The sequence below is a fragment of the Stylophora pistillata genome, chromosome 6, assembly GCF_964205215.1.
Source record: "Stylophora pistillata chromosome 6, jaStyPist1.2, whole genome shotgun sequence".
NCBI lineage: Eukaryota > Metazoa > Cnidaria > Anthozoa > Scleractinia > Pocilloporidae > Stylophora > Stylophora pistillata.
This window is the reverse complement of record NC_142524.1, coordinates 22,559,321-22,575,587: the sequence shown is the minus strand read 5'-3', so window position 1 is coordinate 22,575,587 and position 16,267 is coordinate 22,559,321. Positions and strand designations below refer to the sequence as shown.

The 16,267-nt window shown below is 37.3% G+C and overlaps 1 protein-coding gene across 2 annotated transcripts; it reads right to left on the bottom strand.

The window, feature by feature from the left end:
- Positions 1-4,051: 4,051 nt before the first annotated feature.
- Positions 4,052-14,942, bottom strand: LOC111341092 (uncharacterized). Of its 2 annotated transcripts, none has more exons than XM_088725289.1 (7): positions 14,801-14,942; positions 13,246-13,517; positions 12,436-12,550; positions 11,942-12,070; positions 7,291-7,324; positions 6,921-7,050; positions 4,052-6,559 (listed from the first exon to the last, which is right to left on the bottom strand). In XM_088725289.1, exons 1-7 carry the CDS (start codon positions 14,910-14,912, stop codon positions 6,059-6,061), a joined length of 1,293 nt encoding a protein of 430 aa, XP_088581415.1. In that variant the 5' UTR covers positions 14,913-14,942; the 3' UTR covers positions 4,052-6,058. The 2 variants fall into 2 exon arrangements, with proteins under 2 accessions (XP_088581415.1, XP_088581416.1); XM_088725290.1 differs by having other exon boundaries at positions 6,330-6,501.
- Positions 14,943-16,267: the final 1,325 nt, after the last annotated feature.

Sequence of the window (16,267 nt, the reverse complement as noted above, 5' to 3'; positions counted from 1 at the left end):
GTAATATTTGAAATGAGTTACAGTCAAACCTACCAAATGAAACTCAGAGGGGTGTTTTTATCGCTGTTTTAATCGCTGAAACCACACTGAGTATCTATAGAAACACTTGCTGCTTACTTTGTGTAAGACTGAACCGGTCGAGATCACAATTGCCTCGTGTAGCTGTAAGGATTTTAAATAATTCACAAGTGTTTTTTAAGACGCTGAAAAATTGAATCGTATTTGTTTCCTTTTCCTTACTATTTTAATCTCTATTGACTGTGTGATTAATTACAGAAATTACCTTGAAACTGGCAATTTTCGTTTACTAATAAAATGAATTGCAGAGAAAAGATGTGAACTCTGCAACAGCATTGCGTGTCGTTCCCCTCATAAGGATATCTGCTGCTCATTCAAAACTACAGTAAGACTACACTGTGACTTCCACAGACGATCCAGAAAACGGGAAACAGTAATTATACCTCTTCTTGCCTGTTCAAGGCGCATTGAGAGCAAGTCCGCTAGTCTCGGTTTTTCCGGGCCAGAAGACGAAGTTGACCTAGTTCTTAGCCGAGCAGCCATATTCTCTCTTCCTGCTGACATACATCAGTGGCGGATCCAGAGGGAGGGTCCGGGGGGTCCGGAACCCCCTATCAGACCTGACGCTAGGATAGGATAGGATAACTTTATTCATACATGGTTTTTCTATTAGTTGACTTAGTTAATTCTATACTTGAAACCTATCTTACTTAGAATTAAGATCTTACTTTAAACTGTGGTGACTTAATTTAGATTTGAAATCAGTCAGCGAAGACGCCACCAGACCAGACCGTCTGGCATTTGTTTATAAACTGTAAGCAAGCAAGTTCTTTTCGGAATAGATTCCAGGAGTGGTACTCAACCTCTAGTAATATGAAACTGTCACTGTCAGAACTGGAGATTATGTTCGGAATTATTCGCTGTCACACCTACTGTTTAGCCCTCAACCATCTCATTATTCTAGGCAAAAATTTTTTATATGTTAACGCTTTAAATACCATAAATTGCCGTTTCCATGATTTCGTCTCACTTGTGCGCGACAAAATTTATCTAGAAAAATATATTGCTGTCACTTGTAATAACGAGAAGGAGTTCAGGAACAAATGGAAATTTTTTCTGTCGTTATAAAATTGTATTGTCTTTTTTTTTCTTTTTTCAACTTTGTATTTTGACCTCTTCGCTATCTTTTTTATTTAACAGTTTATTAATTTCTGGAAAATCAATTCCCTTGTAGTTTAAATAGCAAACACAATTCTCAGTAGTTACTCGACAATTAACATGCAAACAATAATGTGGTAAATAGATCAACTGTAATTAAATTTGACTAGTGTAACTGTATTGTTATATATGTATTGTAAGTAGTGTAAGTTAATGTAGTTTAAACATGGTATAAAAAGTAATTATAGTGTAAGTACATGTGTAAGTGTAATAAACAATGCTGTATTAAAAAAAAAAAAAAAAAAAAAAAAAAAAAAAAAAAAGAAGACGCTTGTCTTAGGTCTACAGGTAAGTTGTTCCACAGTTGAGCTCCGCTGTACAAAAAACTTCTCTTGAGATAGTCAGTTCGAGGTTGGGGACGAACTAATTTGTTTTCGGTATTCCTTAAACGATAAGCACTTACACTGTCACGATATACAAATCTTGATCTCAGATAATCAGGTGTCATACCATGTAATGTTTTATACATTAGGATAGATTTCTGTTCCAATCTTTGATAGTAGAGTTTTCGCCACCCTAGCGCCCGGAACAAATCATCCAAATTACTATCATAGCTCGCTGACATGATGCGAGCTGCCCGATTTTGCAGCCTTTGTAGTTTTTCAGAAAGGCCTTTGTTACAGTTTCCCCACACTACGTTACAATAATCAAAATGTGGTTTGAATAAGGCTACTATAAACTTTGATTAAAACGTTAAATGGAGTGAGATGCCGAATTTGTTTAATCGCACCAATGGCACAAGCTATCTTCTTAGAGATGTATTCAATATGACACTCCCAATTTATATTTTGATGGACGCTTACAACTTTGAGACTGAAATTCTTACATCGACAGGATCATATATTACTTTTTAAAGGGCTGATTTTTTTTATGAATCCAAGTAAACGATAAGCGGTCAAGGAATTATAACGAGCAACCGCGACTGGCGGGAGGGGGTGTGGGGGAGAAGTAATTTGCCTCAAAAGAGTCCAACAGTCCTTTCTGAACCAGAGTTTGCCCCCCCCCCCCCCATCAAAAATTCCTAGATCCACCCCAGTGCAAAGCTTGGTTTGGGGTGAAAGAGAGGCTCTAGTTCGAGGCGCAGAGTTCCTTTAGATATTAAACCACGCTCAATAATATATCCCCATATGATGCATTTATTGGCTTTGGACTTCTATAAGAAGTAGTCATTCACTTCTTAAATTTATCATCTTGGAAGGAAAGACTTAAGGAGATAGGCACAACATGGGTTTGTTTACTTTCTTTTTTCTGGTTAATTCTAGATGTCAATCTTTTCCCGATGGGTGTGAACCGATGGGCGTGAACCTGTTGTCTGGTCTGACCAGACAACAGGCCTATGTTAAATTTTTCATTACGCATCAGCCACGCTCTATAAAATTTCGCCATATAATGCATTGCTGGCTTTGGGGGGATAGATCACTACTTGGCTTTGAGGGGGATAGATCACTACTTGGCTACCTTCTTGGGCAAGAATACTAAATAACTAACTAGTTGAGTTGATTTTTCAAAGCCACTGTTCCAAAATGCAAGTATTTGATGCAGGTATACCGAATCGCACTCGAGTCTGCTATGTCAGCTGGTGCAATGATTACTCGAAGCGTTTCTTGAGTTCCGAGATACGCAGAAATAGTTTTATTTCCAGATGTGAGCTTTTTTGGGATCGCTGCCGGAGAAAGGTGGGTGTGAAAAATGTGAACATGCTACCGGGGTCGCAGTCTTACCACCGGCAAAGGTCAAGACTTGTAGTTGTAATGGGTGACGGCGTGACGCTTCTTGAAGAAGATTAAAATTCCAATACCGGCGTAACTATGGAAAAACTGTGAAATGAAATTTTTGCAAATCGCAAAATATTGCGGCACAGTAGTCTCCGGAGAAGAAGTAGCATAAATATAAAGCTGTTGAACGTTGGCTTTTACAAACATCTCAGCGAAAGTTGTGGTTTTCGAGGTTTGACCCTCATAAAACTTCCTTTAAATAAACAAATATTCAAACACTACACTTTTCTTTGTCGCACATCTGCAGTGATGTAGGATGGGCTATGCCCTTTGCAGATCTTTCGCTCTTTTTTTGTCCTAAAATGAGCTTTATCCCCCGAAGTACCATGAAACATTCAGTTATGATACATTAAATTATAATCGGAATTAGATAATTGTTTGCTCCTGTTTCCTATATGTAACACATGACCTTAGTTCCTGTAGCCACGTGCTTCATAGTCCAATGTTTTATTTTTGTGTTTTATTTCAGTAGACCTCATTTTGAATTAATTAGCGTTATTCTACACGCGAGAAACATGTTTCTGAACTAGCAACATTCCGCTTACATTTGGTTCACGGTTCGGTTGTAGACATATATTTAAACAAAGATCTCTTACGCGAAGTATTTCAACGAAATGGGAATAGAGAAACCCCCGAGATACGCTTTGTGAACAATCATTATTAGGATGTGTTTACTATCCTGCCAAGTTCCATTGCTATTGAGGGAGCAATGCAACAATTTTAGGACTGCAATCCCCTTTTGTGATTCAGCAGTATGGACGGTAAGATGATATTATATTAAATAACCTGTAGATTGGATGTAAAATGGGAAATAATTGAGTTTTTGTGCGAATGTGAACATTTTCGAACAACTGACGGCATCGTAAAATATCTCATTTTATCCAACTTTCAAATTTGATTAAATCGTACTGAATCATTTCCCCAAAAACTCCTTTGGAGATCGAAAAGAACCATACTTTACCTTCCAAAAGCCATATTTTTGGTCGATTATTTTGTATAGCACATAGTTAAATAACGGGTTACTTTTGACCTATTTTTAATCTTGCTATTGTATTGTATTGTATTGTAATCTTTATTTAATCACGATCAATTCATCAGCCTATAAAAATACATATCACATACGCTAAGATATTTAAAATTAAAACTACATACTATAACACTAAAGCTGTTTCCCGTGATACCGTGGGTTAGACTTAAAGAATGTCATTGATCTTCCGTTTAAATAACCCAAGAGACTCTGTGTTCCTTCTATGGCGTGGTAAACTGTTCCATAATGTGGCGCCATTGTAGCTAAACCTTTTTCTGTAATAATTAGTGCGCGGTAGTGGAACATAAGCTTATTTTCAGAGTCCCTGAGGTCATAAGCAGAGTCACGCCATGTAAACTTTGAATATAGATACCTTGGAGCTAGAAGAAGGTTGGTTAAATTCAATTCGATTGTGTAAGTAAACGATCAAGAATTGCTCAAATTGCTGTGAACATATGCATTGATGATGTTTTTTAAGATTTGATAGTTTTTATCGGTCCAAGTGTTTTCAATTCGTGGCGGAATGCTCCGAGATTTATCTAAAATTTTGAGCTTCAAAAGCGGCATTTGGTCGGAACTCAGTTATTATCGATTTTCTCGAAAATAAATCGATATTCAGCCAAACGAAGTATGCAGTGCTTTGCTTCACCATAAGGCCTACCTAACTTGAGAATATGAGCCGAATCGATTTTATGGCTGTTGCCACCAAGTGTTTGACCGTTGGTAACATGCGCTCTTAAGTCGCCTTTAAAAAGTCGCCTTAAGTATGAAAATGGCGATAATTATAATAATGATTTAATGAACCCATGGTAACTATCAAGAATGACGATAGGAGAGTGACCTTCATGCCCTCCCTCCTCCCCTCTTTGCTTCTTCAATTCAATACAGTTATGAAATAATATCTTCTTCAAAGGCCTAATAAAAATCACTGACTTAAGCAGCTTTCTTAAGCCATAGTTAAACATGCATTAAGTCAAAGAATTGCATATAATGTGTGAACTTATTTTTTCCCCCGAGTTTTTCATACTGTTCATTGTTTATGAATGGAATGTACATCGCAAGAGCAATTTTTCGAACCAAAGTTACATTTGCCTTGGACCAGAGAAATACAAATGCTGGACGTGATGATTTTTTTGCACATGATCAGTTTTCATATTATTGCTGTGGATTGTGCATCGCAACAGAATGAATACCTTCTTTTGTTGTCTGCATAAACAATAGCCTTCATTTAGCCTCCATCTAGCCCGAAAATATGCACGGATATTTAACAGTTATTCCATGGGCGCGCGCTGGATATGAGATGATAAATAGCCAACGAGGCACATAGCGCCATGTTGGCTATAATCGTCTCATATCCGACAAACGCGAGTGGAATAATTGTTTTATTAAAAAAAAAAAACGCCCCTAAGATATTAGACAAGTCTTCTCGACTTTATTTTGTAAGAAAAAAACCGAATGTTACAATGTACAGATATTAGATTTTGGTATATTGGCTCAGATACCATAATGGCTAAGCCAATAAAAAGTCTTGAATTGCATTATCCAATAATCCAGCTTTTAATAATTGCTGTTATCTGTTCCAAAATGCGAACAGCCTTCCGAGAGCGAAACGCAAGAAAAACTGTAAGCTCCGAGGAGCAGATAATGTCCAAAGACAAATGTGCGAGTATGATAATTTTCGCGCTAAATGGAGGTTCGAATCAAGTTGTAAACGAACACTTTCGTCGTTGGTTTAAAAATTAATGGGGGAATATTACTTGGGCTATAACCTCACATAATCTCCAGTTTGAGCTTAGACATATTCGATCACGTGATGCGCTTAGATCAATCGCGCCCGTGCAAACATATTTGATGAATTATAACTGAATTTTTCTCAGTTTTCGCAGGAACATATTCGGTCGCGTGACACCGTTTCGACCACTTTCATCCAAGCAAAAGATAATAATAATTTATTAAAAGTGTCGATATTTATCATCTTAGTAATTCATACTTCGACTAAAGTTAAAGCTCAGGTTTTCCTTCACTTAATCAGTATGTATCCTATGGCTTTGATTATACGCCCTTTCTTAGATAGATTCACGTTTCCACACGTGTTTTTGTCATCTGGATTTCCAGCTGTACCAAACCCAATTCTGGAATCACAAGTGTTGCAATCGTCTTCATTGTTACCAAGAATTCCAATTCTTACTTTGTTAAACCGGCACTCTGGGTTAAAGCCCTCCCTGTTACAGTTGGGTTGTAAAGAGTCCTCCGAGCCAATAAGCTTCTTCCACTCGTCACGACCAAGTGATGTTTTCCGATGTTGTCCGTCAGCGATCAGTGAGTATAGAGATTCGGCTGGCTTTTCGATCACTATGAAGTTCGCATTTTTTCCTATCTTCATGCCGAGACAGATCTTTGTGAAGGATGTGTTCCAGTATGTTGGTAATTTGGTCTCTAGTGTGTCAAACCCGGTCTCTCCTCCTGGAAAATTGTAGCCATTTTTGGATGTCCACAGTGGGGATTTGTAATGAAATGTCTCCTGATTAGTTATCATTATGACAAAAAAAAAAAGATTTTCGACAAAGTTGACCAAATCAATGGTATAGTTCTTATGGCTTTAAGAGACTGAGCTTTTACAACCAGTGGGTAGTGATATAAATCACAAGATCAAATATATTACTTAACAACAAAATAATAAATGTTTTCGCGTACACAATTAAATAATAACCATTCTCTAGTAAAATTATTTGGTGTTATCATTTGATTCACGTCTATTTTGCAATCAATGTGTTTAGAACGATGAATCAGTTTTGCTTTGTGCTTTAAGAGCAAGGTCACAACTCTAACTGTTGGTTCTCACCAGCCCTCAGCAGATGTAAATGCAAGAAATTGAACAATACCTTGCTGCCGTTCATTTTCAGAACGGGAGTCCATCCTCCATCACCACATCCAAATTCACCAACGTGACAGAAACTGATGGACATTTGCTTTGAGTCAATGTAGAGAGTAACTACCCCACTTTTGTTTAAGCTGTTGGAGAAAAACATTGGAGTGAGGAATCGCTCCATCATGTACTTTTTGGGTAACACATGAACTCTAGAGTAAATATAAATGCTCTAACTCTATCAACCAAACAAATGATTACTCATAGCTCTGAGACAATACCACACCCCTTCCAACCTATATCAGTGTTTGAAAACTGTGAACAAAATAGTCTTTCTACCTTCATTCTTCTTTCTGCTACAAACTTGTTTGTTCCAACTTACTCACCGATTCGATTCATAAACTTCTTGACACGTCACAGCTTCAGATTCAAGAAAAGCAAAACATAATTAAACACAGAGTAAAAGTAGAGGCAAATGTAGTTTAACAATTTAACCCAACGAATTGTTTATCAGGAATTATTGGTCTTCTGTACAATGGTTTGTGAGTAACGGTTGTTAGGAAAGTACAGCAATAAAAGAAGAAAATTGCGAGGCCAAAAATGGAGATCATAGCAACGCTATGCTTTAGTTCTCGCATAATTAAGAACGATTCTCATTAAGAATCAAACATCTTGGAAAATGAAAATTTTCAGCCCCCTTCAAATTTTGCACGCTCTTTCTAAAAAAGTTGCAGCACTTCCGTTGCCATGGTAACAACGGCTGCTTCTTCGAGGCCTGGGACCTCACTTTAATACAAAAACGTCGCAAAAAAAGCGTAAAATCTTTAATTCTCTCTCCTGCTAAATACAACATTACAAATTGATATTTCTACCATACATAGTTGCATCAATACATCTTCACCTTGATAGATTCGATTTTCCGAGGGAATGAATGTGAACACACCAATAGATTATTTATCTCAGATTGAGCTAACCGCCTCCCGGTTAGCTCAGTCGATAGAGCGCTGGACTGATGTGCGGGAAGTCGAGGGTTCGAGCCCCGGCCGGACCAACACTCAAGGTCTTAAATAATTGAGAAGAATATGATGCCTTTCTATAGCAGCAAGAAATGGTTTAGATATTCTAGTCTTCTCGAATATTGACGAATAAATAGAGGTCCCGTCTCCTGCAGGGTTAGGGGTAGGAGACGTTAATTTCCCACGCACGAGATTACTGTGTGATGGATGTCCTCCCCTGGGGTGGGATGGGTAGGTGGTTGTCTTGCGTTTCATACATGAACCTCTGGCTCGGGCAATATGGGTAACCATGCCCCACGTAAAGACATTAAACTTTGATTACTATTACTTACATATAATGCACGATCCTCGCAGTAGATAGCGCTATGCGAAAATCAGACCTGAAAAAAATCAGGCCTGTACGGGATTCGAACCACTGACCTCTGCGATACTAGTGCAGCGCTCTACCAATTGAGCTAACAAGCCAACTGGGAGTAGGCCGTTAAGTTTATTCGTAATAAACCCGTGAAAGTGATAAATGAGATACAATGAAATTTATGAAGTTCATATATTTTGTACTGCGGTATTAGATACATATGATGCACGATCCTCGCAGTAGATAGCGCTATTTAAGCAATAGCGATTTTTCGCTATTTAAGCAATAGCGATTTTTTTAATAGCGATTTTTCGCTATTGCTTAAATAGCGAAAACTTCGTCCCTATTCGAGAAGACTAGAATATCTAAACCATTTCTTGATGTTATAGAAAGGCAGCATATTCCTCTCAATTATTTTAGCAATAGTGATTTTTCGCTTTTGCTAAAAATCGCTATTTAAGCAATAGCGATTTTTCGCTATTGCTTAAATAGCGCTATCTACTGCGAGGATCGTGCATCATATGTATCTAATACCGCAGTACAAAATATATGAACTTCATATATTTCATTGTATCTTATTTATCACAATCACGGGTTTATTACGAATCAACTTAACGGCCTGCTCCCAGTTGCCTTGTTAGCTCAATTGGTAGAGCGCTGCACTAGTATCGCAGAGGTCAGTGGTTCGAATCCCGTACAGGCCTGATTTTTTTCAGGTCTGATTTTCGCTATTGCTTAAATAGCGCTATCTACTGCGAGGATCGTGTATCATATGTATCTAATACCGCAGTACAAAATATATGAACTTCATATATTTCATTGTATCTCATTACTATTACTATTACTATTAGTGAAGTTTCCATCATTTGCGTTGTAGGGTTAAACAAGGAAAACGTTCATCTGAATTTCTTCAAAAGGACACCGATTCTGCAACTGAAACTCCCCATTTAGTTGGTTATAATATTCTAGTTTATAAATATGTAAAAACCTCTGCGGGCCGGCTTCTATTTTTCATAGAGGCAATTAATTCGCGAACAAAGCTCAAAATCAGATATTGCATAATTTGGCGATGTTTACATCTAATACACTCAACAACAAACGTTTCAGACAAATGAATGTTATCTTATGAGCAATATCTCGAAGAGAAATCTCGCCCCAGGCTGTCGTCTTTTAAAAAATAATTTAGGAAGGAAGATTCCGACCGCATTCCATTCACTCTCACGTTTCACCCTCACAACCACTCAGTTAAATTCATCATTCTTAAAAACTTAAAACTACTTCAAAATGATCCAGAGACAAGCACTACCTTTTCGCAGCCTCCGCTCATTTCATTCAAACGCGACAAAAACATAGGCAATTTTTTGGTCAGAAGTTCTTTTCAGACTAATGACCAACCAGGCACTTTTAAATGCGCTCGTGCACGATGCAAAACGTGTCCTTTCATTCACAACACTGAGAAAATATCGGGACCCAAACGATCCATTAAGATCACCGATCACTTCACGTGCACCTCCGCCATTGTAATCTATTGCATAACTTGCGCTTATTGCAAAAAGATATAAATTGGCGAAACAGGCAGAAGACTAGGTGACCGATTCCGAGAACACCTTCGCGACGTGGAAAGCAATGACAAGTACACATCGAAACCAGTCGCTAGACATTTTAATTTACCTAATCATTCTAAGCAACGTATGGCAATCTGCCGTCTTTCCTTACACTTAGGTAGCACGGAAAGCCGTAAAACTCTTGAACAAAAACTCATCTTTCAAACCGGCAGTCTAAGTCCCACAGGTATCAGCGAACGCTTTTCCATTCCACTAATTTATTCGTGTTTTTCTCGTTGCCATGTTACCACCAATAACATAGCTCCATTTTCTGCCTTTAAAAGCACACACAACTCACAATTCCTCTATTCGCTCCGACGAAGGGCTAACGCTCGAAACGTCAGCTTTTGTAATCGTTACGGTGGCCAATTTACCATTTCAACTTTGTTTATATATCCAAATTATTTCGTAACCCCACCGACGCAGCCCCAAACAGTTTCTTTAGAAACTATCAGTCTTTTAATAAAATTGATCGGCCATCATGGCGGACTATTTGACATAACCTCAAATCGTGTGCATGTCATCCAGATTCCGAGTGCTACACCTTCTTTCATGAGAATTTTAGCAATCTAAAATCCTCTGAAGATACACTGTTATACTTGTATTTCATTTGAAACATGTTAAAGTAGGCTGATCTACACGAAGCTATCCTAACACCGGTCATTTGTCGTCATAAACGTGTACGTTATCACGATGGCGTGAAGCTGTATTTCTCCATGAAGTTTCCTTTAGTCGCACCAAAGAAGACGAGAAATAGATATTTTTCGATATTTCAGCAGATTTCCGCACATTCTGAAGTAAAAACAATCAAAAAAGGAAATGAGGAAGAACTCGATTGAACGCTCGTAAACACTGTCAGTTGACTGAGAGTCTGAGCATAATTCACAACTTCTCAGCGGTAGTGATCCATGGCCCAGTCGCAACAATAGCAATTCGTACGACATATGAATCTCCCTACAAAGAGCAGATACGGGCAGTTTTCTCATCCTAGTGACAGGAACTGAGATATTTCGAATCATCTAAAACTGTTAGAAACTGTTAGAAACTATTAGAAAATTTGCACAAGATATGTGAGGACTGACTTATCACCGCCGCAATGCAATCGAGTCAATTAATGTTTCCTTCCATGTCTCGATGAAGAAAAAATCATGACAAAGTTCGAGATAAAAGATTTATTGAAGTCATAATGTCATGATTCCACCTTTCAAAGTACTCATTATCTAAACGCAAATCGAAACTCGTCACTGTAACGAAACTCCTCATAGTTAATATGTAATCTGGATTGCTTCAGGTCCTTCAGAAAAAAGAACAGCGATTTCATCACGGATTATTTTTCATAATTTTCTTCCGGATGTCTATTACAAGCTTAATGAAGGATGAATATAACGCAATATCCGGGTGTTTTATGCGAGAGGAAGTCAAAGGTCTCAATAATTTTCCCTGAGGTGGCCGGCTCACCAAGAAGAAAAGATCGTTCGATCCAATAACTTTAGTCTGTGGAGATTATCACGCTAATAATTGAGGAGGTTGTGCCCGTTGGTTCATCAGTGACAGCATTAATTGTAGTTCTTACAAATCTGTACTCCTCGGTCCAAGCGACACCGAAAATAGAGCCTTCACAATTTTGTAGGCACTTAGCATTTTATTATCAAGAGGAATAAATCTCCATGCTCAAAGCCAAAATAATGTTTGAGCATGTAAAAGACTCCCTGAAAAAAGCTAAATTTTTGGAAATTGATTTTGATGAAATCCTTGTTCCATTTGATGTACTGCGGGAATACTGAGTTGCTCAAAATCTCCACTTTGTGCTTCCCCCTTAAGTGCCTAACTGCATGCATAATTTAAAAATTTTCATTCCCAAGATACTTGATTCTTACAGACTTGTTCTTATTGGTGAAAATACAATATTTCAACTCTATTTCAGGATCATAATCAGGTCAAACATTAAAACACCAAATTAATTTTGAGATGAATTCAATTTTCCCTTCTTTATCCGAAAATTTCAAATGATACTACGCTTTGATTAAAGCAATTCGAGAGCAAAATGAAATAAAAGCATTACCAATCCTACTGCAACTCCTTCCATTGCCATGGTACCCTGGTTTACATGTACAGTTATACGACCCCTTGGTATTTCTGCACACTGCGAGCAGGCTACAGTTGTGTGTTCCTTCGCGACATTCATCAATTTCTGACAACAAACTTCGATTATGTATCAATTTTCCTCAACAAAAATAACCACTAAACAAATATAATAGTTGGCCTGAAATAATTGAAGCAGTTTCTTTCCTGAGGGCATCCTTATATTCCACACACATTATTGTACTATCCTTTTGTATTGATGCACACAGCATTAGCACTGCAGTGATTGGTTTCTGTAAGACACTCGTTAATATCTGAAATGGTATTATATTACATATTGTTACAGGTGTCATCGTTATAAGACCCACTATGTGAAACTGAGTAGGTTATAGTTTTCCCTGTTCTCCCTTACCTGGTTCTGCCTTGCTTATTTATCACATTGATTATAGTTAGGGATCAATGCAACTGAATTACCTTCATCGCAGAATTGACCCTTGAATCCAGCATGACACAAACATCTAAAACCTTTGTTGGTAAAACCGCTTTGACAAGTGGAGTCGTTCTTGCAAGGGTTTTCGATACAAGCGCTCTGTCACAACAATAAAGAGTCAACTACTTATCAGTTTCACCAAAGCTTCATTATTTAGGAATCAAATTATACCATTTCTGTAAATTGTTACATTCCCCCCGTTTTTGGCGGGGGTTTTCGATACAAGCGCTCTGTCACAACAATAAAGAGTCAACTACTTATCAGTTTCACCAAAGCTTCATTATTTAGGAATCAAATTATACCATTTCTGTAAATTGTTACATTCCCCCTGTTTTTGGCGGCTATCTCCCCAATTTTAATTAGAGGTAGGTAGATTTAGGCTGCATGTCTTAGGCTACATATCTCTTCCATCGCCGAGGATTCATAATTAACTCCTATTTGAATTTCTTGTTACTCATCATTTAAAAAACCCTAACTGGATTTGTAGACGTTATCTTAAAGAGAAAATGCCCGTAGAAGTTGTAAAACATAAATGACATTAATTCAAAGATGGCATATCCGATGCAACTGAATGCTCATTCTATATTCATGTCCCCGAAAAGGTCTTTCCTTTCTTTGTACAGCATCATATCTCGTTATCTGTGCAACTGATTTCACTCAACTCCCTCTTATGGATAAGCAAGAGCTAGCAGTAAAAGAAACACGTGGAAGAAAAAATTTTCCAAAAAATTAAACCACTGTCATCTGTCCTTAGGATGGTTTATTTAGTTTACTGCCAAGGTGACGTTACTTACTTCAGCTCCACGATAAAAATAACTTATGTTTCCTACAAGGTCTTCGTCATGTCCTTCATGAGTGGAATTATTCAGTTCACAACTGTGCATTCCACTCTCCCCGTCTGGTTGTTTTTCAAAATTGTAACTGACACAATCAGCTTCCAGATAGCACAGCACCCAACAAGCCTTTGCATTTGAAACGTCATGAACGTGAATCACGTGGTTTATGAGGCGTTCACCATCAAATGCTTTATGAGACGTAAAATCCAAACGGCGGCATCGAGAGGCATCTGAAAGAGCAAATTCGTTTACCGGAAAATAGAGAACCTCTGAAAATTTCTCTTTCTAAACGTACGCCATTCATTTATTTGTCTATTTATTCGTTTATACGTTAGCTTTATTATTTATTTATTCATATCTGTAATTATTCACTCGTGCATTTATTATATATACCTATGCATTTATTAGTCTATTTTTATTTGTTAGTTGAAGAAGAATTGCAAAGAATGCAAAAACATATGCTATATCATTACGTTCTAGATAGCTATGACTGTCTATTATAAAATTGCTGTAAGTTATGCCTCTAACCAATAGTTCTTATAATTCGAGCAGTTTTCAGCTACCTCTGTTATCAAAGTACCCTGTATCCGCTAATATGAAGCTTTACTGAGTCATTCTTGCTATTCCTGGCCCCTAAAAGTCGTTTAAGCTACTCAAATTAAAGTCAAAGTTTTTCTTACTAACTTCAGGCAAATCTTAAATAAGATTCGTCTTTATGACGCAGTCTTCTAAAACCGGTCCGATGCATTCGGTCCAAAAAATCGATTTCTCTCAAACTTTGCCCATAAATCTGTCTTAGTCTAAAAGTCATTGAAGCCACCTAGGCCTTGGTTTCTCGTAATATTGTAAATTTTTTTTCCAAACGAAAATCGCTTCAGCGCTCAAAGGCTCGTTTCTAAAAGCGCCAGTCTCCAAAAATTGGCACAAACTGAATTACTCGTCTTTTCACAAAACTCTTGTTTGACGAATTTTTCCTGCCTCGCATATTTTGATCGCTTGCTGAGAATAAAGCACATAAGTTTTTTTTTTTTTGACGGATTTTACATTGTCAGTATGACACCTTCTTTGCCTTTGCCATGATCGTAAATATGCAACTTTTATTCTCGGATCAGCGTAAAATTCCAATTTCTTTCCCAATATATTTTTTCTAAACTGGATAATAAGATATCAGTTGGAGTAACATGGCTATTTTTATATCTATCCTGACTTTCAATGATTTATTCCTTTTTCTTTCTTCCTCGTTACTAAGTTAGAAACAAAACAATAAGTAGCTTAGAGCGAAGAGTCAGAATGTACATTTTGCGTCGGCCAGCTCTGCTAGAAGCTCGCAGAAACCACAACTGCCCTATTTTAGTTAGTCTGATTAAAAATATCATGGGAAGAGGTCGGAGTTCTGAGCTTTTCGAGTTGTATTTCGATATTTTGAAAGGTGCAGGTATTAAATATTTATGTTTGTGATCTGCTTTGAAGTTTATCCATTTGTGATCATCACTCTGTAGTTTCGCAAACTTACCTTGCGATTTTACAGCTCTGATAAAAATGCCGCAAGACTCCAGTGCAATATGACCGATAAAAATGGATGACAAGACCTGAATTGAGCTGAGGAACTTCAGTTGAATCTGCATTGTGTTAGACTAGGAATTTGTAAGTGAAGGCAATGGTGCTTGTTAATTTATTTTTTCTAAACATTTAGCAGTCCCTCCACCCAATCGACCAATAGAGAGTATTGCATACGCCATTTGCATCCATTCAATTACTATTCTTTTTATTTTTAAGGCTGTGGGCGGCTTTAGAACTTTCTTTTTTCAATCAATATTTCCTTTTGAATGCCTTTAGGTGTCCCTTGGAACTAATCAATAATAAATGCTTCCAAATTCTCTTTTTAATCATGAATTCACGAGATAACATTTATCTAGAAAAGTTAACTTAAGAATTCTAGAACAAAGTTTTTGAAAAGTGCATTTCTCAACTTACAGAAATTCCATCTCCAGCTCAATCGAGCTAATTTGTTTCAATTTTTTACAAACGTCTAATATGATCTCACTTTCCTTTCATTGTGTATCTTCTCCAAATGTATTTACATATTGACCTTTGGCAACACCTGTTAAGCTATAATGATTATCAAATCGTTGTATTTCAAGAAGAAAAAGAAGAAAAAACTAGCAACAAAGCTATGGCTATTTCAAAATTGTTATTGATAAGATTTACTGAACAGATATTCATTTCTTTTCTTGGCGAATGTTCATATCAAGAGGTCGTAAGCCCATAAATATCAATTTTCTTATTTTGTGTCATCTTGCTTTGTTTCGTGTTTCAGCTTTGTTTTGTTTTTGTTTATGTTCTTGTCCCTTTCTTTTTTTCGCTTGTTGTTGTTTTTGTTTAACATGATCACTTTCGAATCTACAAATAAGAACAAAATTCCAAAATGTGTCAGAGGTAAATCTTCTGAATTAGATAAAATAGGGTATGTTTGGCCCTTTGGCATAGGAACACGACCAATCGCGATAGCTGAGGCGAGTTCTGGGTTAGAACAGTGTTTCATTTCGTTTAGGTTACAAAACTACTCCGTGACATTTTTTAAAATCTGGAAAACTCTCTCCCGGTTAGAGTTTTGAATCCCCCTTTAAGCCAGTGGAAACGATTTCATAGAGAACTTTATTTTCCATAAAAAAATTCCTCCTCTGCAAACATACACTCACACTATCCCTCACATACTCGCATGTCATACATAGATGCGGTATTAACCAAGTGTGAGGTCAAGATGGCCGGATATTGGCCGAGTTCTCTTTTTGCATTTTTATGGACCGAGACAAGGTCGAGGTCCGTAAAAATGCAAAAAATGAACGAGGCTAGTTTCCAGCATCTTTGACCGAACAAGCTTGGTTAATAAAGTATTTTTTATATCGCAAAAAGATTTCGCTTTCTTAAGAATTAAGAATGACTTGTTTACCTCGAGAGCCAGGAGAGAACGCCAACTGTC